Source organism: Ranitomeya imitator, chromosome 10, assembly GCF_032444005.1.
Source record: "Ranitomeya imitator isolate aRanImi1 chromosome 10, aRanImi1.pri, whole genome shotgun sequence".
Classification (NCBI taxonomy): Eukaryota; Metazoa; Chordata; class Amphibia; order Anura; family Dendrobatidae; genus Ranitomeya; species Ranitomeya imitator.
Window position 1 is genome coordinate 5,198,161 of NC_091291.1, and position 24,368 is coordinate 5,222,528.

The following is a 24,368-nucleotide window of genomic DNA, read 5'->3' on the forward strand; positions in this document are numbered from 1 at the left end:
GTTCTGCTGTTAATTAGGTGTCCATATCCTCCCATCTGTCATCTCTTGGGCTTGGGACCTTGGTGACACAGGATTGCTAATTTTTTCCCATTTTCTCTTTTGCCTCTGGCTGCAGCTTCTATAATTATTTTTGCTTTGTAATTCAGTGTTTTTTGTAGTTTCTGCTTCTTTTGATTCTTGGTAGAGCAGTGTAAAGCCGCTGCCTGGAGCCGTATTGACCGTCCTGGCGGTTTCTTCAGTCGGTTCTGCTCTCGTTATGGCTTCGGGTCTCTGTTATGGGGAATGTTCTGTGCCGTGGAGGCCGACTATAGATCTGCGGAGTCTAAACCGACTTTACTGCCGATCCATAGATGTTCCTGAGATCGGTTTCCAGAATCAATAGAGTTTAGTATAAGCGTGACCTGTATTACCCGGACATATACAGCTGTGATCTCTTACCACCAGCACAAAGTGTATCTACATCCCATCCCCTGATGTGATGGCTGCCCTGCCCAGCTTCTCCTCCGTTATTGTGCCTGCTGTTACATAGATGGCTTTACCATAGTCCCAAGTGTCTGGTAATATGGCGGTAATCACTTACACATTGTCTTGTTCTTCTAGGTTATTTAACAGTCACCATTGAGCCCCTTCCTCCGGTGGTGGTTGGAGACGCAGTGACTCTGAAATGTAACTTCAGGACAGACGGCAGAATGCGAGAAATCGTGTGGTACCGGGTAAGAGAGCAGCTCATACGTCCTCCCTCATTCCAGTCCACAAGCCTCATATTCTGGTGTAAGCTGCTGGGCATGATAGTGGATCAATAATGTATATCTACAAGGAGCAAGCCACATAAATCACAAGCCCATGTATAGAGAACACAGTAATATGTATTTCCCCGGAATATACTGGGATTTTAAGGAGCAATACACCTAAAGCTTATTATACCATTTTACAAATGATATAATAAATGATACATACATTATATTATTGATCCTGAGTTACATCCTGTATTACACCCCAGAGCTGCACTCACTATTCTGCTGGTCCAGTCACTGTGTACATACATTACATTACTGATCCTGTGTCACCTCCTGTATTATACCCCAGAGCTGCACTCACTATTCTGCTGGTGCAGTCACTCTGTACATACATTACATTACTGATCCTGAGTTACATCCTGTATTATACTCCAGAGCTGCACTCACTATTCTGCTGGTGCTGTCACTGTGTACATACATTATATTACTGATCCTGAGTTACATCCTGTATTATACCCCAGAGCTGCACTCACTATTCTGCTGGTGCAGTCACTCTGTACATACATTACATTACTGATCCTGAGTTACATTCTGTATTATACCCCAGAGCTGCACTCACTATTCTGCTGGTGCAGTCACTGTGTACATACATTACATTACTGATCCTGAGTTACATCCTGTATTATACTCCAGAGCTGCACTCACTATTCTGCTGGTGCAGTCACTCTGTACATACATTACATTACTGATCCTGAGTTACATCCTGTATTATACCCCAGAGCTGCACTCACTATTCTGCTGGTGCAGTCACTGTGTACATACATTACATTACTGATCCTGAGTTACATCCTGCATTATACCCCAGAGCTGCACTCACTATTCTGCTGGTGCAGTCACTGTGTACGTACATTACATTATTGAACCCGAGTTACATCCTGTATTATACTCCAGAGCTGCGCTCACTATTCTTCTGGTGGTGACTTTACTTAGCAAGTTATTTTAATAAGAATTTCTGGCTGTTCGGACCGTTGTCTTGATTTTGTGCATTTCCTACACTGTGGTCAGTGGTTGAGTCACGGTTCACACCGTGCTGCGAACAATATGTCAGGGTTCCCGGGGAGGATGCCTTTATCGTCCCCACTACTCACACCAGTTTGCCACGACTAGGTACTGCACCTAGGGTAATTAGTCGCCAGAAAGGCTGCCTGCTATATACTGGCTTTTGGGCACACTGCAGCGAGGGCAATATAACTACTACCACACTGGCGGGAACAATAATTATCAACCCCGCCATCGCTACAAAGGTTCCCAATCACACGGAACAAAGTATGCTGCCACCAGCTCCGATTCCACAAGGGTTAACGGGTCCGGAGCCAACCCAAATCAATAGCGTAATTCACTTCAGAGGAAGCGACAGTTTATAGAGCAGAGAGAGACAAGCTAGCAGATTATATATTTTACTCCATAAAAAGGTAGGCAGTGGTTACAAAGTATAAAAGATTTTATAAAGAAGACCAAATCATATCATATATACATTACAGATTACAAGTAAAAAAAAGGATTAACACTGAAAAGAGAACTTACAGGTCGTTCTCTCATGGCATCATCATGGCAGCCGTGTGCTGGGGTAAGGATGAGCATATATCCAGATGCATAACAGCACTCTCTAGAGCAGCTAGAGCCCCCGGACAAAAGACACTGCAAACTGCTGTCCCACTAAGTTATCTCACAGCCCAAAACCCAGGTACTCCCCCTGTGGTGACATAACTTAGGGCCTCCCCCTTTGCTTAGAATATGAAAACTATTTTTATGCATATCTCGCTGTGTGAACCTCATATAATAAATACCCCAGGGTCACGAGGTGCACCACGTTGGGGCGATTCTTTTAAGTGTAAATACGGATTAATTACATGACCTGCTTACGAAGAAATCCACTCTTTGCACTTTCTGCTTAGCTTCTAGCGGTTTCTGTGAGTGATAGATCTATCGAGTGACATCCGGAATATGTCATTCGTATATATTTCTAGCCCGTTTCAGTGCCCATATATATCACTTTAATAGAAAAAAGGAACTCAGAGCTTCTACACCAGTTTTGGCTGGTATTCAATGGGAGGGGGAATTAGTAGTTTTAGGGAGATGTGTGCTATTTGCAGCTAAAAGCAATACAAATTATTTTGGGAGGGGGAAATAACGGGTTTAGGATTCACACACACAAGCAGGCAGAGTGAGAAGACGGGGGGTCGGGATCACCCGCAGACTGTGTCGGTTCAGCTTTAAGGTTAAATAAATAGGGCAGCACACTGCAGCGCAAAAACATGCAAACTTGAAAACACGAAATTTAAACTGCATTACTGCACTAGAAATATGAAAAATGAGAGCTTTTAGCGCATAAAAATGGCCAATTTTATGTGTACCTCGTAGCCACTTTACGGCATCTCTCTTATACGAGGTCCTACTCTAAACCTACCTCGCTGAGAATAAACGTCTCCATCTGAATGGGTACATGTGAAACCTCTCCTTGGACTCAAATTCTCTCTCACTGTGGAGGGGTACTGGACCTACTATAATTAAAACACCTGAAGCTAGGAGGCAGGGAGTGCACGATCAGAAGGCTAGAGAATACATTTAAAAAAACCTGATCTGCACATCCAAACATAGACTGAGTGTGAACAGGTTTTTTTTTAAATGGGTTCAGCTTTAAGGGACTTAGCAGAGCTCATTGTGCGTGATAATACCTCATCTTCCTGACAGATTGCGTGTTCCTCCCCCTCTGATCTCCATGTACCCCAGCCCTGTATCTCAGATTTCTGCGGTGCTGGGTGTTATGTTGGTAGGTGTGTAGCTCATGTTGTGTCTGGCTGTTTTGCACCATAATGTTTGTTTTTGGCTTTTCTGGCATGTTGCCCACTCACTGCTCATCGGGTGAGTAATAATACCCCCTCTGTACCTCCATATAGTAATGGTGCTCTCTCTCTATACCTCCATATAGTAATAGTGCTCTCTCTATACCTCCATATAGTAATAGTGCTCCCTGTTCCTCCATTTAGTAATACTGCCCACTCACTACCTCTTAATAGTGCCTTAACATAGATTGAGTGCCCGTATTTTTCTTCTATAAAGTAATATTACCTGTGCTATGCCGCTTTCTAATAATAATGGCCCTTTCTGTCTCTTCATGTGCCCCATATGTGGCCTGGCAGTTAAAAAGAAACAAAAATAAAAAACAACTGTCATGAAACACAGGGAGGATATCTTTATCATCCCCACCGCTCACACTAATATGTAATGGGTTGTTTGGTTGCCCCTGGTTTCTTCTGAAGGGGTTTATCTATATCCCACTTCCCAGTTCCGGTTTGGAACTTGCAGCTCTCTGGCGCCCTCTTACCCTCAGACAGGGTACTGCACCTAGGATAATTATGATGCCTTACTTTGTACTGGCTAATGGGCGCACTGCAGTGAGGGCGATATAACTACTCCCACTCAGGCGGGAGCAATAATTATCAATGCCATCCGTCGCTACAAAGTCTCCCAAACGCACAGGACAAATCCGCTCCCACCAGCTCTGATTTCTTAATTAATAACGGGTCCAGAGCCAACCCAAATTAGTAGCGTAATTCACCTCAAAGGACAGTACGTTATAGAGCAAGGAGAAACGAAGCTAGTAGTTTTATATATTTTACTCCAAAAAGGTAGGCAGTGTTTACAAAAGTATGAACCGATATTATAAAAGTAGACAAGTATCATATGTACAGACAATTGCAAATTAAAAGGGATTAACAGAAGAAAAGGCACTTACAGTTCCTTATATCATTTCAGCTCACGGCAGACCATGTGGCTCGGGGGAGGGGCGATACATCAAGTTAAATTACAGGGCGCCTCAGCTAGCTTCCTGGTCAAAGGCTTCTGAAAACTGAGCTCTCAGGGTCTTATACCCCTTGGTTGTGACATCACTGAGTGGCCGGAGCTATGGAATGCACTCCTTTCTCAGAGGGACTCAGAGTTATGGAACATTAATATCCCCCCGTAGCTCCAGGATGCAACCTCGTATAGCGACGATGGAATTACCAATGACATTGTATTGTGACGAGCATTCTATGAAGACCAAATATGTCCTGGCTTTGCACCGCGAGTAGGCAGTAATTCATTTCTTGGATACCAGGGGTACAAGAAATTGGAGAACGCACTGGGTGATGGGCCGGCCGATGCACATACCAAATATATAACTTTCATATCTCTGCCACTAATTGGGGTCAAGTTATGCCTTACCAAACTGGTTTTCTGCACACTCCTGCATTTGAGAGGGAACGAGGGAAGAGTCCAACACTGGTGTTTCAAGTTACAGCTATATTCAAAGGGGAGGGAGTTGCCTGCAGGCCAAGAGAGAAGAAGAGCTTTCTAGGAAGAATGAAGATTGGGGGTCTGAAAGCCCACAGCGTGTGTCTGTGCTCAGCTTTAATGGACGTAGCAAAGCTCCATTTGCGTGATCATAGACAATCAAATATATCATGTTCCTGACAACAACCCATAGCTGAAACCCCTTACCCTGCTCACACAGCATGACAAGTAGGAGCTATGCTGCAGAATGTAGAGGAGAAGTGATGTCATTGTGCCGCCTGACGTCCTCGGTGTGCCGCCTGATGTGTTAGATTGGCCGCCTGACGTCTTCGGTGTGCCGCCTGACGTCCTCGGTGTGCCGCCTGACGTCCTCGGTGTGCCGCCTGACGTCCTCGGTGTGCCGCCTGACGTCCTCGGTGTTCCGCCTGACGTCTTCGGTGTTCCGCCTGACGTCTTCGGTGTGCCTCCTGACGTCTTCGGTGTGCCTCCTGACGTCTTCGGTGTGCCTCCTGACGTCTTCGGTGTGCCTCCTGACGTCTTCGGTGTGCCTCCTGACGTCTTCGGTGTGCCTCCTGACGTCTTCGGTGTGCCTCCTGACGTCTTCGGTGTGCCGCCTGACGTCCTCGGTGTGTCGCCTGACGTCCTCGGTGTTCCGCCTGACGTCCTCGGTGTGTCGCCTGACGTCCTCGGTGTGTCGCCTGACGTCCTCGGTGTGTCGCCTGACGTCCTCGGTGTGTCGCCTGACGTCCTCGGTGTGTCGCCTGACGTCCTCGGTGTGGCGCCTGACGTCATCTGATTGTCTCTGATTGTCTGGTGTTAATACAACTGTAACAAACCCTCAGCTGTGATTGCTCGTGCGTTTCTTATGCTGGAGATTTGCCACAATGTCAGCAATTATTTTCTTCTGCTAAGACATTTAGAAAGTTATTACCTGTGTACTTGGGATTTCTGTAATTCGGCGGCATTTCCCTTATAATGGAGTGCGGCGGGCAGGAGGCTTATGGTGCGGCCAGGAGCGGTAATCACGGAACATCCCGCCCAAATCCGTCAGCTTAACTGCATTCAGGAACGACAGATGGTTTCATTTACTCTAATCTGTCTCGTCATCTTTACTGCACGGTGTAGAGCAATGATGGCGTCTCCACGGTGCGGAAAGGCTGACAACATTCCGGAAATCTCTCCGTACCATGGATGCACATGTGCCGCGATCTGTGTGACGTTATTAATGGTCTGCAGTGTTCATCACATCTGCCTATAGGGGTCCATAGTGGGGTCAAGCATCCATGGCCTGTCATTGCTCGGCGTCCGCTGTGTCCATGCACCATACTTTGCAGTGCCCCTAAAATGGTGCAGATATGATCAACTGCTTCAATAGAACTGTCTACTGCTCCATCCCTCCATCATGCTTTACACTGCAGCCCTGCTCTACTAGGATATGGCTATGATGTCAAACTATAGCTGATCTGCAATGTCTGTAGACGTCTGTCGTAGCCTAAAATCTGCCTCCTTCTTCATCACATTCTCCGCCGCTCCAAGTACAGATCTAAAATGTGCATTTTTTTCATGAATTGATGAAGGTCTTCATTCAGCAGAGGTCACACTGCTCCTGTGCATGCAGCTGCAGACACAGCTCTCCCTCCGGAGCTGTCATTCATACCGGTGTATGTATAGAGTGGGGTGTATATTTATATGTACACACTGCTCTGTATCCTGTGTAATATCTACACACCCTGCTGTATACTCTGTAATATGAATGATTAATATCTCGCTCTGTTTCCACACATCCACCCATACCCCATCCATCCCATCAATCCCACCCACACATCCACCCATACCCCATCCATCCCACCAATACCACCCATCCATCCCTCCCACACATCCACTGATCCCATCCCACCCAAACCATCCATCCCATCCAAACCATGCATCCCACCCATCCATCCAACCCACCCAGCCACCCATCAATCCATTCATCTTTTCACCCATCCATCCAACTACTCATTCATCCCATCCACCAAATTCAACTCATCCACTCATCTAACAGATCCACCCCCATCCATCCATCCATTTATTCATTCATTCAGTTATAATGTGGCACCACAGTCTATGGCACGCAGCGTGGTGGTGGCACCGTATGGCACGCAGCGCGGTGGTGGCACCGTATGGCACGCAGCACGTTGGTGGCACCGTATGGCACGCAGCACGGTGGTGGCACAGTATGGCACGCAGCACGGTGGTGGCACAGTATGGCACGCAGCACGGTGGTGGCACCGTATGGCACGCAGCACGGTGGTGGCACAGTATGGCACGCAGCACGGTGGTGGCACCGTATGGCACGCAGCACGTTGGTGGCACCGTATGGCACGCAGCGCGGTGGTGGCACAGTATGGCACGCAGCACGGTGGTGGCACCGTATGGCACGCAGCCATTCATCCATCCATCCGACCACCCATCCATTCACCCACCGATTCGACCCATCTAACTGATGCACCCGTCCATTCATCCATCCACCCACCCAACATTAGTCAGTGAGGAGGTCATGGTGATCATGTCTATTTCCAGGGCTGGTGTTCTGGTGCTTTGTTACGTCTATGCACGGAGTCTGCAGCTGTGTCCTAGACAGGACGTGGTGCTGTGTGACCGGGGGGGGGGGGGGGGGAGGGCTGTGGGCGGAGTTACGGGTCTGCGCTCACTGCTGGCTTGTAGCTCAGCACAAGGAATGATGGGAAATGTAGTCAGGAGGGAGCAGAGGATTCTGAAGAGGAAGTGATGGCTGTGACAGCAGCGGTGGTGTCGGGGGACAGGGAGTGAAGCAGAAAGGTATAAAACAAGATGAAACTGTCAGAACAGTCGTATGGGGATGTTTAGGGGGCAATAACGATAAGTAAGGGTAGGTACGCACCTACTGTAGGTGTATCAGAGGGGCCCTATCTGCCCCTTCTAATGCTGGTCAGTGCCATCCCGCCCTCCATTCTGGGGTCCGGCTGTGTCCGGATCCTCTGGCGGCTGAGCCCCCTTCTCCTGGGCCCTGCAGCAGCTGCCTCTATGACCGGTCCACAGATGCGGTGAATCGGTGATTTTACAAAATATAGAAAATGTAATCCAATTAATGATTAAAGTGGGTCGCGGTCCCCCCGTGGATGAGCCTGCATTGTTGGGCACAATAGGGCGGCACAATGCCCGGATTGTAGCAGGTAAATAGGACGCATTACGCCATGTATACAGTCGTGTGCGGTCCGTGGAGCCGGCCCCGCCAGTAATGCTTCTGTTATGTCCAAAATGAAATATTAATGATACAGAATCCGGATTACAGAAATGTCTTTATATGTGCGCCCTGAATTATTTACCCAGAATCCCGCGGTACGGCCGCGCCATCCCAGGAACTCACTTCCTTTTTCTTAGCAATTTAGATAAAATCATTTTTTTTCTTCAGCCGTAATCTGTCCGCCGCTTCCCCAATAATCCTCTTGCAGCCGCTGCAGCTCTAATCTCTCAATCCCACATCCTTGCGGCTTTAATTCTGCCGCTTGTGTTTTCTCTGCTGCAGATTTCAGCCAGGATTCATTTTGTTTCACTTTGAGATAATTTGGAATAAGAAAAGTTGACTGTGTCTATTTCCAGCTGGTCATAGTCCAGGCCCCGCGTTACAATGTGTCAGCTTGTGGCAGTGCAGGAGACCTTGCAGGTCATCTTGTTGGTTGTGTCTTGTCAGGACTGTTCCTCCACTTCGTGTTTACCCCGAGATGTGCGGCTCTGCGGCCATTACTGCCTGTGGGATGTCAGATTACAATGTTACAGCAACTAATATTAGGTAATAATGATGGCTTGTAATTAGGGGGCCTGGGAGGGTGCCCGGGAGGGTCAGCATGTAAGGAGGGTGCCCAGGAGGGTCAGCATGTAAGGAGGATATCCAGGAGGGTCAGCATGTAATGAGGGTGCCCGGGAGGGTCAGCATGTAAGGAGGGTGCCCGGGAGGGTCAGCATGTAAGGAGGGTGCCCGGGAGGGTCAGCATGTAAGGAGGGTGCCCGGGAGGGTCAGCATGTAAGGAGGGTGCCCGGGAGGGTCAGCATGTAAGGAGGGTGCCCAGGAGGGTCAGCATGTAAGGAGGGTGCCCAGGAGGGTCAGCATGTAAGGAGGATATCCAGGAGGGTCAGCATGTAAGGAGGGTGCCCTGGAGGGTCAGCATGTAAGGAGGGTGCCCGGGAGGGTCAGCATGTAAGGAGGGTGCCCGGGAGGGTCAGCATGTAAGGAGGGTGCCCGGGAGGGTCAGCATGTAAGGAGGGTGCCCGGGAGGGTCAGCATGTAAGGAGGGTGCCCGGGAGGGTCACCATTTAAGGAGGGTGCCCGGGAGGGTCAGCATGTAAGGAGGGTGCCCGGGAGGATTAACATGTAAGGAGGGTGCCCAGGAGGGTCAGCATGTAAGAAGGATATCCAGGAGGGTCAGCAAGTAAGGAGGGTGCCTGGGAGGGTCAGCATGTAAGGAGGGTGCCTGGGAGGGTCAGCATGTAAGGAGGGTGCCCAGGAGGATTAACATGTAAGGAGGGTGCCCAGGAGGGTCAGCATGTAAGGAGGATATCCAGGAGGGTCAGCATGTAAGGAGGATATACAGGAGGGTCAGCAAGTAAGGAGGGTGCCCGGGAGGGTCAGCATGTAAGGAGGGTGCCTGGGAGGGTCAGCATGTAAGGAGGGTGCCCAGGAAGGTCAGCATGTAAGGAGGATATCCAGGAGGGTCAGCATGTAAGGAGGGTGCCCGGGAGGGTCAGCATGTAAGGAGGGTGCCCGGGATAGTCAGCATGTAAGGAGGGTGCCCGGGAGGGTCAGCATGTAAGGAGGGTGCCCGGGAGGGTCACCATGTAAGGAGGGTGCCCGGGAGGGTCAGCATGTAAGGAGGGTGCCCAGGAGGATTAGCATGTAAGGAGGGTGCCCAGGAGGGTCAGCATGTAAGGAGGATATCCAGGAGGGTCAGCATGTAAGGAGGATATACAGGAGGGTCAGCAAGTAAGGAGGGTGCCCGGGAGGGTCAGCATGTAAGGAGGGTGCCCAGGAGGGTCAGCATGTAAGGAGGGTGCCCGGGAGGGTCAGCATGTAAGGAGGGTGCCCGGGAGGGTCAGCATGTAAGGAGGGTGCCCGGGAGGGTCAGCATGTAAGGAGGGTGCCCGGGAGGGTCAGCATGTAAGGAGGGTGCCCAGGAGGGTCAGCATGTAAGGAGGGTGCCCGGGAGGGTCAGCATGTAAGGAGGGTGCCCGGGAGGGTCAGCATGTAAGGAGGGTGCCCGGGAGGGTCAGCATGTAAGGAGGGTGCCCGGGAGGGTCAGCATGTAAGGAGGGTATCCAGGAGGGTCAGCATGTAAGGAGGGTGCCTGGGAGGGTCAGCATGGAAGGAGGGTGCCCGGGAGGGTCAGCATGGAAGGAGGGTGCCCGGGAGGGTCAGCATATATGGAGAGTGCTCAGGAGGATCAGCATGGAAGGAGGGTGCCCGGGAGGGTCAGCATGGAAGGAGGGTGCCCGGGAGGATCAGCATGGAAGGAGGGTGCCCGGGAGGGTCAGCATGGAAGGAGGGTGCCCGGGAGGGTCAGCATGGAAGGAGGGTGCCCGGGAGGGTCAGCATATATGGAGAGTGCTCAGGAGGATCAGCATGTAAGGAGGGTGCCCGGGAGGGTCACCACCGCGCTTCGTGCCATACGGTGCCACCACCGTGCTGCGTGCCATACGGTGCCGCCACCGCGCTGCGTGCCATACGGTGCCGCCACCGCGCTGCGTGCCATACGGTGCCGCCACCGCGCTGCGTGCCATACGGTGCCGCCACCGCGCTGCGTGCCATACGGTGCCGCCACCGCGCTGCGTGCCATATGGTGCCGCCACCGCGCTGCGTGCCATACGGTGCCCCCACCGCGCTGCGTGCCATACGGTGCCACCACCGCGCTGCGTGCCATACGGTGCCACCACCGCGCTGCGTGCCATACGGTGCCGCCACCGCGCTGCGTGTCATACGGTGCCACCACCGCGCTGCGTGCCATAGACTGGTGCCACCACCGCGCTGCGTGCCATAGACTGGTGCCACCACCGTGCTGCGTGCCATACGGTGCCACCACCGCGCTGCATGCCATAGACTGTGGTGCCACCACCGTGCTGCGTGCCATAGACTGGTGCCACCACCGCGCTGCGTGCCATACGGTGCCACCACCGCGCTGCATGCCATAGACTGTGGTGCCACCACCGTGCTGCGTGCCATACGGTGCCACCACCGCGCTGCATGCCATAGACTGTGGTGCCACAGTATAACTGTCCTATCCGCGGTCGGCCTTGTGCCCATGTCTTGCCCTTCTCCGCAGGTTTATCATGTGTCCTGTGTAATGTGCTTTTTGGTTGCTTTCCGCTCCTCTACAGACCAGTGTTCCGGACTGCCATCATTACACCACAACTCGCTGGTGACTTCAGTGTATTTCTAGATGTTCTGCTGCTACTTGTGCAGCTTTTATTCTGCGGGAGCTGCGCTCCTGTGGGAGAACTTCTACCACCAGCAAATAACGAGCACTTACCTGCATATTTTATTCTGCCGGCGGCCCCACTGATTGTGTGAAAGTCATGGCTGCCGGACGCCCGGCCCTGGACAATGCAGAAGATATATATGAAAATTTGTGCACACTTTGCTTTCCTTCTGTTTCTTTTCGCCCTCTCTCTCCCGGCGCAGTTTCTTGGCTGCTGCTTGTCAGACCTTCATCCTGTCTTCATGTTTCCCCTGTAGCTGATATTTTTTCTTAAGTACAGCGGATTTGTGGCAATGAAGTTTTCAGACCTGACCCCTTTTCTAAGATGTATCAGTTTGAGTAAAACTATTGTGAACCTTCCAGAGCTAATTTTGACTTTTTGGAGAGTCTGACTCTGGAGATGCTTGCCCAGCCGGCAGGCATCGTAGCTCCTGTTGTGGATGAGAGCCAGGTCAATGATAACATTATGTCCGGCTATTTGCTCTGCTATAGAATATGAGCTTGGGAAAAGCGTCCGTGAAATCTGCTGGTGCCAGGAATTATCATAAAGAAGTCGCATGGAGGATTGAGGGATCAGACTACGAGGGGTTGTTTGTAGTCTGTTCCCATGGAGACGATGAACTGAGTTTTAATCCAGATTCTTTCCCAATTTGCTGCTTTTTGTATCCGAGATACATTAGAATGTATGTATAATAATAGTTGCATAAGTGTGCACACCTTTTAGGCCATGTTCAGCTTTTGCCAGTGGGATCTTTTCCCCTGGGGGGAACGTTGTGATACAGTTTCTCTCTTTTCTCTTCTTAGCTGATACATTGTATCTTGCTTGTTCTTCTTCCTACCTGTCATCTCTGACACCAAGTATTTGGATTTGCAATTCGTGGACTTTTCCACAACATCTGTTACGCGATTATTACGTTAATTAGTCCTGGGTGCTAAGTAGTACACAAGACTCCTTGTTTTCATCCTGTCAGAATCCAGCCCCGTCGCCGTCCTGCTGGGTGCAGCGCTTCATACAAAACTGATTTACCGTCGGCGAGAAGTCGGCTTCCGCCGAGGGATCCGGTCTTTTATCTCTCAGCCTTGTCATATTCCTTGTTCTTAGATTGCTTCAGGGAGGTTTGTTTGTTTTTTTCAGAGCTGCGCTCATCTCTTCAGAACAGCCCCCAAAATCTCCAACACTTGCAAGACAAGTGTACATTTTTGATAGGTATCAAGAAGATGCAGAGGGACAGCGGTCCGGAGCCCATCACATATTTGTGCGGCCACGGCTTGGATTCTAACCAAAAATAAAAAAACTTCTGGAAGCCGAATATGTGCTAAAAGTTGTCTTCCTCTCTAGTGACATCCGGAGCTGCGTTCACCGTTCTGCAGGAACAAATGCCCAGTGCAGACACGGATGATGAGATCCTGAAGGCAAGCAGGAACCAATAGGAATGCGGATGCAGCTCTGTGTGTGACTAGAGCAGAAGATACAAGTATGTCGTCTGTGCATTGCGAAATATCAAGAATTAAAGCATCCATCAATACAAAGTGATGAAAGTAGGGTCCGGGTATGATTACAGTGGAGGTGTACATGCTGGAGCAGCACTGGGGTCCTCCCCTCCAGCCCCCCGTACAGGCTTCTCCCGCAGAACAGCTCTGCATCGCATTAATAAATGGAATGGAGTGCCACAATGTCACATTAACAATTTGATGTCACTTTTGCACCAGCGTATGCAATGAAGCGTAGTAACATCACTTTAGCAAATTAAATGGAGCATACCACCGGTGCTTTAACAAATTGAATGAAGAATGGTGACATTGCTGTCACAGAATGAGATCGCGTTCTCCTCTCTGAGATTTACACTGGAGGCGCTGAACTTGATTGTCTCAGCAATGATTATCTGCAAAATATGTGCATTTGATGGCCCGAATATTACAGGTTTATCTGTGGCCGAGAAATTAAATGAAATCGTAAAGCCAGCAAAATCTCATTCTTCAGGAAAACCTCACAGAACAAACTCATCGCTATCCTGAAATGTGTCAGAAAATAATGTCCATTACATCAAATATAATTCATACAAAACAGAGCTGCACTCACTATTCTGCTGGTGCAGTCACTTTATAAATACATTACATTACTGATCCTGAGTTACATCCTGTATTATACTCCAGAGCTGCGCTCACTATTCTGCTGATGCAGTCACTGTGTACATACATTACATTACTGATCCTGAGTTACATCCTGTATTATACCCCAGAGCTGCACTCACTATTCTGCTGGTGTTGTCACTGTGTACATACATTACATTACTGATCCTGAGTTACCTCCTGTATTATACCCCAGAGCTGCACTCACTATTCTGCTGGTGCAGTCACTGTGTACATACATTACATTACTGATCCTGAGTTACATCCTGTATTATACCCCAGAGCTGCACTCACTATTCTGCTGGTGCAGTCACTGTGTACATACATTACATTACTGATCCTGAGTTACATCCTGTATTATACTCCAGAGCTGCACTCACTATTCTGCTGGTGCAGTCACTGTATACATACATTACATTACTGATCCTGAGTTACATCCTGTATTATACTCCAGAGCTGCACTCACTATTCTGCTGGTGCAGTCACTGTATACATACATTACATTACTGATCCTGAGTTACATCCTGTATTATACTCCAGAGCTGCACTCACTATTCTGCTGGTGCAGTCACTGTGTACATACATTACATTACTGATCCTGAGTTACATCCTGTATTATACCCCAGAGCTGCACTCACTATTCTGCTGGTGCAGTCACTATGTAAATACATTACATTACATTACTGATCCTGAGTTACATCCTGGATTATACTCTAGAGCTGCACTCACTATTCTGTTGGTGCAGTCACTGTGTACATACATTACATTACTGATCCTGAGTTACATCCTGTATTATACTCCAGAGCTGCACTCACTATTCTGTTGGTGCAGTCACTGTGTACATACATTACATTACTGATCCTGAGTTACATCCTGTATTATACTCCAGAGCTGCACTCACTATTCTGCTGGTGCAGTCAGTGTACATACATTACATTACTGATCCTGAGTTACATCCTGTATTATACTCCAGAGCTGCACTCAATATGAAGTTGCTGTGTACATGCAATCCTTAACATTGATATTGCAACACCAAGAATTAAATCACATGATGGAGACGTTACTGGTAAGTTAATGAGAAAAAAAAATTGAAACAATGCTTACAAAATCTCTGGATTTCACTAGTGTGAGCCTTGTGCAGAAGTCCCGGCACCTGCGGCCTCAGCTGCTGTCACTAAGGTCATTAATGGTCGTCTGAGGAAGGTTCTGCCGCTGAATGCACAAATCGCCAGGATCCGCTGCCGGCACTGACCAGTGAACTCCCCGATGTTGTGAGTGGAGACAAGTCTGGAGACGCTGCAGCCAGGGGAGCAGGTTCAGGCCACACAAGAGGCTCACAATAATAAGAGGAACATACCGCCTAGGGTACCTTGTACAGAAATGGCCGCACCACTGGTTCCACCGCCAAATCAATGTAACGCCGAGCTGTTAGTGCACCTGGAATGAAGACTTCAGGTGTCCGGTTTCTGCACATTATTCCACCCCACACCATAATCCCGGGCACAGGACCAGGGTAATGTTCCCATGTGAAGGCCTCTTCATTTTTCTGCCCTTGTGGTTTTCAGACCAATCTTTCGCTATCATTCTTCCCAGTACAAAAATGTCCTCCTTGCTGAAGAGGACAGACCTCCATTCCAGCCTCCATTGTTGTGTTCCAGTTTCCTTCTGGAGACCACATCGGCAGCATCACAAGGGACTTTCACAGCGGTCCTACTCCCAGGATTATGGTGCTGGGGGGGCATAATGATTGGTAGCCGTCCGCTCTTGTCTTTACGTTGCTCCAATGGTGGAACCAGAAGCCATTTTCCAAATGACAACACCCGGCCGCACCTTGCTCGTACCACTGTAAATCAAGTTGTGATGAAGCTGTTTCCATCTCTCCATCGTCTGCAGATGTCTGCTCCATCCGGTGATCTCCATCTTCTATCATTTCTTCTTGTGTTGCAATTTCAATGTTGATGATTTTATATTCCACAGCGGCTGCTCTGAGCACCACACAGTATCCTCCGCCAGGTGCAGAGGGCTCCTCCACCAGGTGCAGAGGGCTCCTCCGCCAGGTGCAGAGGGCTCCTCCGCCAGGTGCAGAGGGCTCCTCCGCCAGGTGCAGAGGGCTCCTCCGCCAGGTGCAGAGGGCTCCTCCGCCAGGTGCAGAGGGCTCCTCCGCCAGTTGCAGAGGGCTCCTCCGCCAGGTGCAGAGGGCTCCTCCGCCAGGTGCAGAGGGCTCCTCCGCCAGGTGCAGAGGGCTCCTCCGCCAGGTGCAGAGGGCTCCTCCGCCAGGTGCAGAGGGCTCCTCCGCCAGGTGCAGAGGGCTCCTCCGCCAGGTGCAGAGGGCTCCTCCGCCAGGTGCAGAGGGCTCCTCCGCCAGGTGCAGAGGGCTCCTCCGCCAGGTGCAGAGGGCTCCTCCGCCAGGTGCAGAGGGCTCCTGCAGAGGAATGTGGAGTCCGGGCCTCAGAGAGGGGGAGATGTTAATGTTATGGCTGATCGCAGTATACCTCTGTTTGATCATTTATACTTCACTTTTGTCAGTGTCTGCAGTTTTTGGCTGTGGTCTCGTCCCCTCCTCTAAGGCCGCTCACATTCTTTCCATTTTCAGCTCTGGGGACATCTGCTCCGCTGACTGCACACAATGCAGGGCACTCACTATAGCATCATCCATCCCAGCCTCTGGCGGGGGTTGCCATGGCGACTTCTTCGTAAGCCCTTTCTGCCATGGAGCGTTCCTGAGAGTAAAGGTCGCTGTTTTACTCTGTTATCAGTAGTGACCGGAGATGTCGGAGCACAGGAGCAGAGGACATCTCCAAGAAATCCGTCCACCGGGCTCCATAGAAAGCGATGGCCTCTGATCTGTGTATCAATACTCACGTTACGAACACTGAGCACTGATACATTGTAGCGTCAGGAAACAACCACCGAAAAAAAATAGACCACCAGGGCCTCAATAGTATAGGAACCACAATTAAAAATAGACCCCTAAAAATTCACTTTCTGATGTCCATTTGCGTATATACATCTCGCTGAATTTTCCTTTACTTCATTTAGCATTTGCTTAGTGAAGATTGTGACTAAGACTTACTGGACATCAGTATAAGGACCAGATATTGTTCCATCTGCTCTGGTGCCACGTGCTTCTCTCATCATATGCAGAGGCTGCTAAGTGACATCTTAAATACAGTATAAGATCATATCATTACATGGCCCTATATGTTTATAAGAGGAGCCTTGTGACCGACTAGACTTGCATCTTGTGACAGACTAGACTTACACCTTGTGACAGACTAGACTTGCATCTTGTGACAGACTAGACTTACACCTTGTGACAGACTAGACTTACACCTTGTGACAGACTAGACTTACACCTTGTGACAGACTAGACTTACACCTTGTGACAGACTAGACTTACACCTTGTGACAGACTAGACTTACACCTTGTGACAGACTAGACTTACACCTTGTGACAGACTAGACTTGCACCTTGTGACAGACTAGACTTGCACCTTGTGACAGACTAGACTTACACCTTGTGACAGACTAGACTTACACCTTGTGACAGACTAGACTTACACCTTGTGACAGACTAGACTTACACCTTGTGACAGACTAGACTTACACCTTGTGACAGACTAGACTTACACCTTGTGACAGACTAGACTTACACCTTGTGACAGACTAGACTTACACCTTGTGACAGACTAGACTTGCACCTTGTGACAGACTAGACTTGCACCTTGTGACAGACTAGACTTGCACCTTGTGACAGACTAGACTTGCACCTTGTGACAGACTAGACTTGCACCTTGTGACAGACTAGACTTGCACCTTGTGACAGACTAGACTTGCACCTTGTGACAGACTAGACTTGCACCTTGTGACAGACTAGACTTGCACCTTGTGACAGACTAGACTTGCACCTTGTGACAGACTAGACTTGCACCTTGTGACAGACTAGACTTGCATCTTGTGACAGACTAGACTTGCACCTTGTGACAGACTAGACGTTCACCTTGCGACAGACTAGACGTACACTCCATGACAGAAGTTATTTCGCTCATCCATGTTATGCAAATAAAAGCTTATAACCTGATGTTAAATTCATCCATTGGTTGTATAAATTATTCTTTTGAAAGCTGAAACCCTACGAAATGTGGTTTAGGTTAAGAAAATAAATTGGCATCAATGCAGAAATATTGACACAGCATGGTCAGATTTTGGCAAGACAAAAGTTTTGTCGCCTGGTAATATAATGCACCCAGTCCTAGTTTACATCCTCACCTGTGCTCAGTAAATGATCGGTTAATTAGTGTGTGTGTATAAAAAGAAATCCAGCACCCCAGACCTTCACTTGAACTGCAACTTGAGCTCTGCAAACATTCCAAAAATCCACCCTGCGACCAAAGCCTGGATTATCAAGAGGCTGAAGACCAGATCCACTGCAGAGGTGGCTGGCAGCTTTAATGTGTGTCAGCGTTAAGTACAAAGAATTAAAAAAATATTTAAAGAGACTGGAGATGTGTTTGACAAGCCCAGGTCCGGCAGACCCCACAAGACAACTGCTCAGGAGGAAAGTTTGTTGGTTAGAAAATCCAAAGCAAGCCCCTCTTCCACTGCAGCAGAGCTCCAACAGGCCTGGTCACCTCAAGTCCCTGTGTCAACTAGAACAGTTTGTAGGATTCTGTCTCGAAACGGCCTCCATGGTCGAATCAGTGCCCAGAAGCCAGCACTAAACAAAAGTCCCACAGCTGCTAAACAGATGGACGCTGGAAAAGTGGCAGAAGGTGGATTTCTCTGATGAATCTTCAGTAGAATTACACCACAACCACCGCAAATACTGCAGGAGACCTACTGGAGCCCGTATGGATCCAAAATACACCCAGAAAACAGTTACATTTGGTTGTGGAAAGATCATGGTCTGGGGTTACATTCAGTATGGGGGTGTTCAAAACATTTGCAAGGTGGAAGGCAATATCAATAGCCTAAAATATCAATAATATTAGCTACCTCTTATATTCCAAATCATAAAAGGGGTCAAATTCTGCAGCAGGAAGGTGCTCCATCTCATACACCATCTCTACAACAAAGGTCCTCCAGGCAAAAAAGATCAAGGTCAAGGACTGACCAGCCCGGTCACCAGACATGGACATCATCGAGCATGTTTGGGGTAGGATGAAAGAGGAAGCTTGGAAGACAAAACCACAGAATCTAGATGAACTCTGGGAGGCGTGTAAGACTGCATTCTGTGCTATTCCTGATGACTGCATTAATAAATTGTATGAAACATTGTTGAACCGCATGGATGCCGTCCTTCACGCACGCTCATGCAAGTCACACAAAATATTAAATATGACTCTAATAGCACCACAACTTCATTCACCAATGTTCTGCAACATATATTTGTATTTTAGGTTAATTATTTGTTTGAATATCACATTACTTTCTGTGGGCGACAAAACTTTTGTATTGCCAAAATCTGACCATTCTGTGTCTATTAAGTGATCAATATTTCTGCATTGATGCCAATTTATTTTCTTAACCTAAACCACATTTCGGAGGGTTTCAGCGTTCAAAAGAATAATTGATACAACCAGTGGATGAATGGGTTATTGAATACTATGCATGTTTCACTGTATGTTATTTTAATATTATGTTAGGTGCGCTCCAGGGTCTTTTGGGCTGCCGACGTGGAGCGGGGCGCCATTTCCCCACAATTGGGGTGACAACCTCCTCTGTCAGGAGGGAGCCTGCTAGGGCTGTCTGGGGATCGATTAGCCGCCTTAATGATGATTTATTTTTTTGCATGGACCATGGTTGAACATTTTTGGCCATACCTGATCTGTCCTGATTGGTTACACCTTGTGCGACACCATTTTTAGAAGTTGTTGTGAGTAATGCACTTTTAGCCATTTCATAAAAGTTCATTTTTAAGTGTCTATTTTTTTTTTATTGCGGTTCCTATACATTGTAGCATCCCTGCAGCTGTGTGAGCAAGACGGTCATGGAGGGGTTCTAGTCTCTGCATGTCCGATACAACAGCAGGTTCTCTGTCACTGACAGCAAGCAGAGGTCTTGGGAAATAATTCAAGTTCTTTATAAGATGCCCCAAAATGTTCTTATTTATCCTTCTCATAGTCTACAGGACACAGTATAGTCTGGTCAGCTGCAAGCTGTACTCATCATTGAGGTGCTATGTTACACTGTGTCACCTGTACTGATCATTGAGGAACAGCGTTACTCTGTGTCACCTGTACTGATCATTGAGGAACAGCGTTACTCTGTGTCACCTGTACTGATCATTGAGGTGCTATGTTACACTGTGTCACCTGTACTGATCATTGAGGTGCTATGTTACACTGTGTCACCTGTACTGATCATTGAGGTTCTATGTTACTGTGTCACCTGTACTGATCATTGAGGTGCTATGTTACTGTGTCACCTCTACTGATCATTGAGGTGCTATGTTAAGGCAGCACCCCATAGGCAGACCCTGTAGTATAAGGCAGCACCCCATAGGTAGACCCTGTAGGTTAAGGCAGCACTCCATAGGCAGACCTTGTAGTATAAGGCAGCACCCATAGGCAGACCCTGTAGTATAAGGCAGCCCCCCACAGGCAGACCCTGTAGTATAAGGCAGCACCCCATAGGCAGACACTGTAGGATAAGGCAGCACTCCATAGGCAGACCTTGTAGTATAAGGCAGCACCCATAGGCAGACCCTGTAGTATAAGGCAGCCCCCCACAGGCAGACTGTAGTATAAGGCAGCCCCCCCACAGGCAGACCCTGTAGTATAAGGCAGCACCCCATAGGCAGACCCTGTAGGATAAGGCAGCACTCCATAAGCAGACCCTGTAGGATAAGGCAGCCCCCCACAGGCAGACTCTGTAGTATAAGGCAGCACCCCCATAGACAGACTCTGTAGTATAAGGCAGCACCCCATAGGCAGACCCTGTAGTATAAAGCAGCACCCCATAGGCAGACCTTGTAGTATAAGGCAGCACCCCATAGGCAGACCCTGTAGTATAAAGCAGCACCCCATAGGCAGACCTTGTAGTATAAGACAGCACCCCATAGACAGACTCTGTAGTATAAGGCAGCACCCCATAGGCAGACCCTGTAGTATAAAGCAGCACCCCATAGGCAGACCTTGTAGTATAAGGCAGCACCCCATAGGCAGACCCTGTAGTATAAGGCAGCCCCCATAGACAGACTCTGTAGTATAAGACAGCACCCCATAGACAGACCCTGTAGTATAAGGCAGCCCCCATAAAAAATAAATACTCACCTCTCTTCTTCCTGGTTCCTCCGCTGCTCTGAGCGCCTGCTCAAATCCTGACAGCAGGCGCCGGGTAGTGTCGTCGTCGCGCCTGCTGTCCGTGTCGGCGTCGGTGATGTCAGAGGCTGACGGGGATAATGGGAGAGGGAGCGTAGTGCTCCTTCACCCATCAATGCGGTCAGCTGTATCCGCTAAATGCCGGTACAGCTGACCTTGCGATGACACGCGGGGGCCCCACTGCTGGCACCGGGGCCCCCCGCCTGCTCAGGGGCCCCATAGTGGCTGGCGGCAGAGCAGGGAGATTGATTCTCCCTGCTCTGCTGCAGAATGTAATCGGTACAGTTACAGTAGCATAGCTCTGGGTGGGCCCCCTCAGAGCACGGGGCCCTGGGCAACCGCCCCCTCTGCCCCCCCGGTAGCTACGCTACTGGTCACCTGTATTGATTATTGAGGAGCAGCGTTACACTATGTCACCTGTACTGTTCATTGAGGTGCTGCGTTACATTGGGCCGTTCATTTTTGGAGTTTTCCATGATAAGATGTCTTATATTCTCCATGTAAACCAGCCCTGAGTGCAGACCGGACCGCAGAGCGCCTGCTGCATGGTTTAATTAAAAGACCAAGTGCATGAAAACAGGTCAAGGTGCCCCCTGTGTAAGGTCAGATTGGGGGCATGGCCCTTATGAGAAGTTTAATCTCCCTCCTTGAGCACGAGAAGATGAGAAATGATTATCGGTGTGTGCGTCCATCACTGCAGTTCAGCACCTGTGTGTGAGTGATGTGTGCAGCTTTATGGAATGGACACAGTGATTGAGGGTCTGCGGCCCCTCCAGGACTGCCGGAGATTAAAGTGAGAGTACTCCATCTGGTAGACTGGAGCCGATGCAACCAGACCAAATACAAGGTAATCGAGTCCGGTGTAATGTGACCCATAGACGATGGGGGTGCTCCGTCCCCCTTCCGTAAGAAGCCTGAGGAGCAATACATGAGGATCACAGCCCGCAGATGCTGCGGAATCTGTCATTTCCTAACATCTCCAATCAACCAGTGTATCTGTGGCTTCATTTTGAAAATTCTCCATCTAATATACTAGATCTTTGATTTGCATGTGATGTATACTCCAGAGCCGCGCTCAGAATTCAGCATCTTCAGAGCTGAAATCTATCTGCATTCCTTGATTGTTTACTGTCTACTCTGAGCTTGCACTAATTTCCATTCTGGGAAATATTCTCTTTGCACCAAGTATCTGAAATATAAAAAATAAGTGCCCCCTGTACAGTCGTGGCCAAGAGTTGTAACACTGACACACATTCTGGTTTTGCCTCTTCAGTGTTTTTCGCTATTGATGTCAAATTATAAACATTCCGCACGTTGTTACATTTTATTGAGAAACACATGAAGCTTCTGTGACACCTGAATATTCCCAGCGCTGCCCCTTATTCTCCGCACTCCTGCCCCTTATTCTCCAGACTCCTGCCCCTTATTCTCCACACTCCTGCCCCTTATTCTCCACACTCCTGCTCCTTATTCTCCACACTCCTGCCCCTTAATCTCCACACTCCTGCCCCTTATTCTCCGCACTCCTGCCCCTTATTCTCCACTCTACTGTCCCTTATTCTCCGCACTCCTGCCCCTTATTCTCCACTCTACTGTCCCTTATTTTCCAGACTCCTGCCCCTTAATCTCCACACTCCTGCCCCTTATTCTCCAGACTCCTGCCCCTTATTCTCCAGACTCCTGCCCCTTATTCTCCACACTCCTCCCCCTTATTCTCTGCACTTCTGCCCCTTATTCTCCACTCTACTGTCCCTTATTTTCCAGACTCCTGCCCCTTAATCTCCACACTCCTGCCCCTTATTCTCCAGACTCCTGCCCCTTATTCTCCAGACTCCTGCCCCTTATTCTCCACACTCCTCCCCCTTATTCTCCTCACTTCTGCCCCTTATTCTCCACACTCCTGCCCCTTATTCTCCACACTCCTGCCCCTTAGTCTCCGGACTCCTGCCCCTTAGTCTCCGGACTCCTGCCCCTTAGTCTCCGCACTCCTGCCCCTTAGTCTCCGCACTCCTGCCCCTTAGTCTCCGCACTCCTGCCCCTTAGTCTCCGGACTCCTGCCCCTTAGTCTCCAGACTCCTGCCCCTTGTTACATTATCCAGGACTCCATATCGCACACCGTCTGCCTCCATAGATCAAACACAACAGATAAACGCTGACTCTAGTCTCCTGCGTCCGAGCCTCGTGGACCACGTGAAATGATGTGGTGGGCTGGATTTGGCCCGTGGGCCTTTACTTTGGCACATTGCCATAAAGCACTGTATAATCTTCCTCCCCTGTTGGAGTGCAGTAAAACATTGCACTCAGAAACGTGTTTACTTCTTCTTTCTCCAGGACTTATAACGGTGCAGTTATTACTTGTCATATCCGGCTTAATCCTATAAAATTCACCTTTTCTCTCTGTAATTTTCTCAGTGTGTGAAGGTTTCGCTGGGAGGTTGTGGCCTCGGTCTTCCCCGCTCTGCGCTGTGTTTACCTCCATTCATCTGCGCGTTTCACCCCGAGACCCATCGCAATTCAGAGGATTTGAATAAAATATAAGGAAAAGCCGCCATAAATTAATGGTAAACTATAGGAGATAGGAGAGTGCGCCCGCGCCCCGCACTTCTAATTATCTTCTGTTCTCCAGATCTCACCTCCTTCTACTTATGCAATAAATTCATAAATATTTTAAATCATCGGAGGAAAAAAATCCTCCGCATTTAAATGATCAAAACATCCGAGATGTCGAGATTTCTAGATCTGCTCATCAATTAACTTTGTGTTCTGGGCCACGGTGTACAGGGATGTGACGTATGATAATTTTTTATAAAGTATATTTTTGGAATTTTGCCAATTTTTTTTTGCAGCGGATATTATTGGAGACCTTGTATTACGCCGCGCTTATAAACTCCCGCTCGCCTTATGAAGCTCATTTGACTGTCTAAGTGACTGACAGCACGTGGCGGCGCCTTAATATTTGCAGTTAAAAAGGCGGAGGAGAGTAAATAAGCCCGGCGGTAAATATCTGAGGTCCGGGCTGTTTATTTGCACGCGCTCATTCTTGCGCACACTCCACGCTCACCTTTACAAACATCTCACAGACTGTGGGAATGAATTATACATGACAGGTCCGTCGGACGAACGGGAGGAAACACCCGCAGCTCAGAACGGAGACAATTACAATCTTCTCCCTGTTTGTGTCGAAATGTTGTGAGAAGTTCCCAAAGTAACTAATAACTTCCAGACACCGCACACAATGTATGAGGCTGGTTATCCTCCACACACAATGTATGAGCCTGGTTATCCTCCACACACAATGTATGAGGCTGGTTATCCTCCACACACAATGTATGGGGCTGGTTATCCTCCACACACCA

General features: G+C 48.9%; 1 protein-coding gene across 2 annotated transcripts in view; it reads left to right on the plus strand.

Annotated features, from left to right (window-relative positions):
* The window catches only part of IGSF21 (immunoglobin superfamily member 21), a 419,989-nt gene that overhangs the window by 117,378 nt on the left and 278,243 nt on the right, over nucleotides 1–24,368 (plus strand). For both annotated transcript variants that reach the window (XM_069740855.1, XM_069740854.1), the window contains exon 2: nucleotides 601–713. In XM_069740855.1, coding sequence (XP_069596956.1) covers nucleotides 601–713 — 113 coding nt within the window. The remainder of the gene's footprint in view (nucleotides 1–600; nucleotides 714–24,368) is intronic.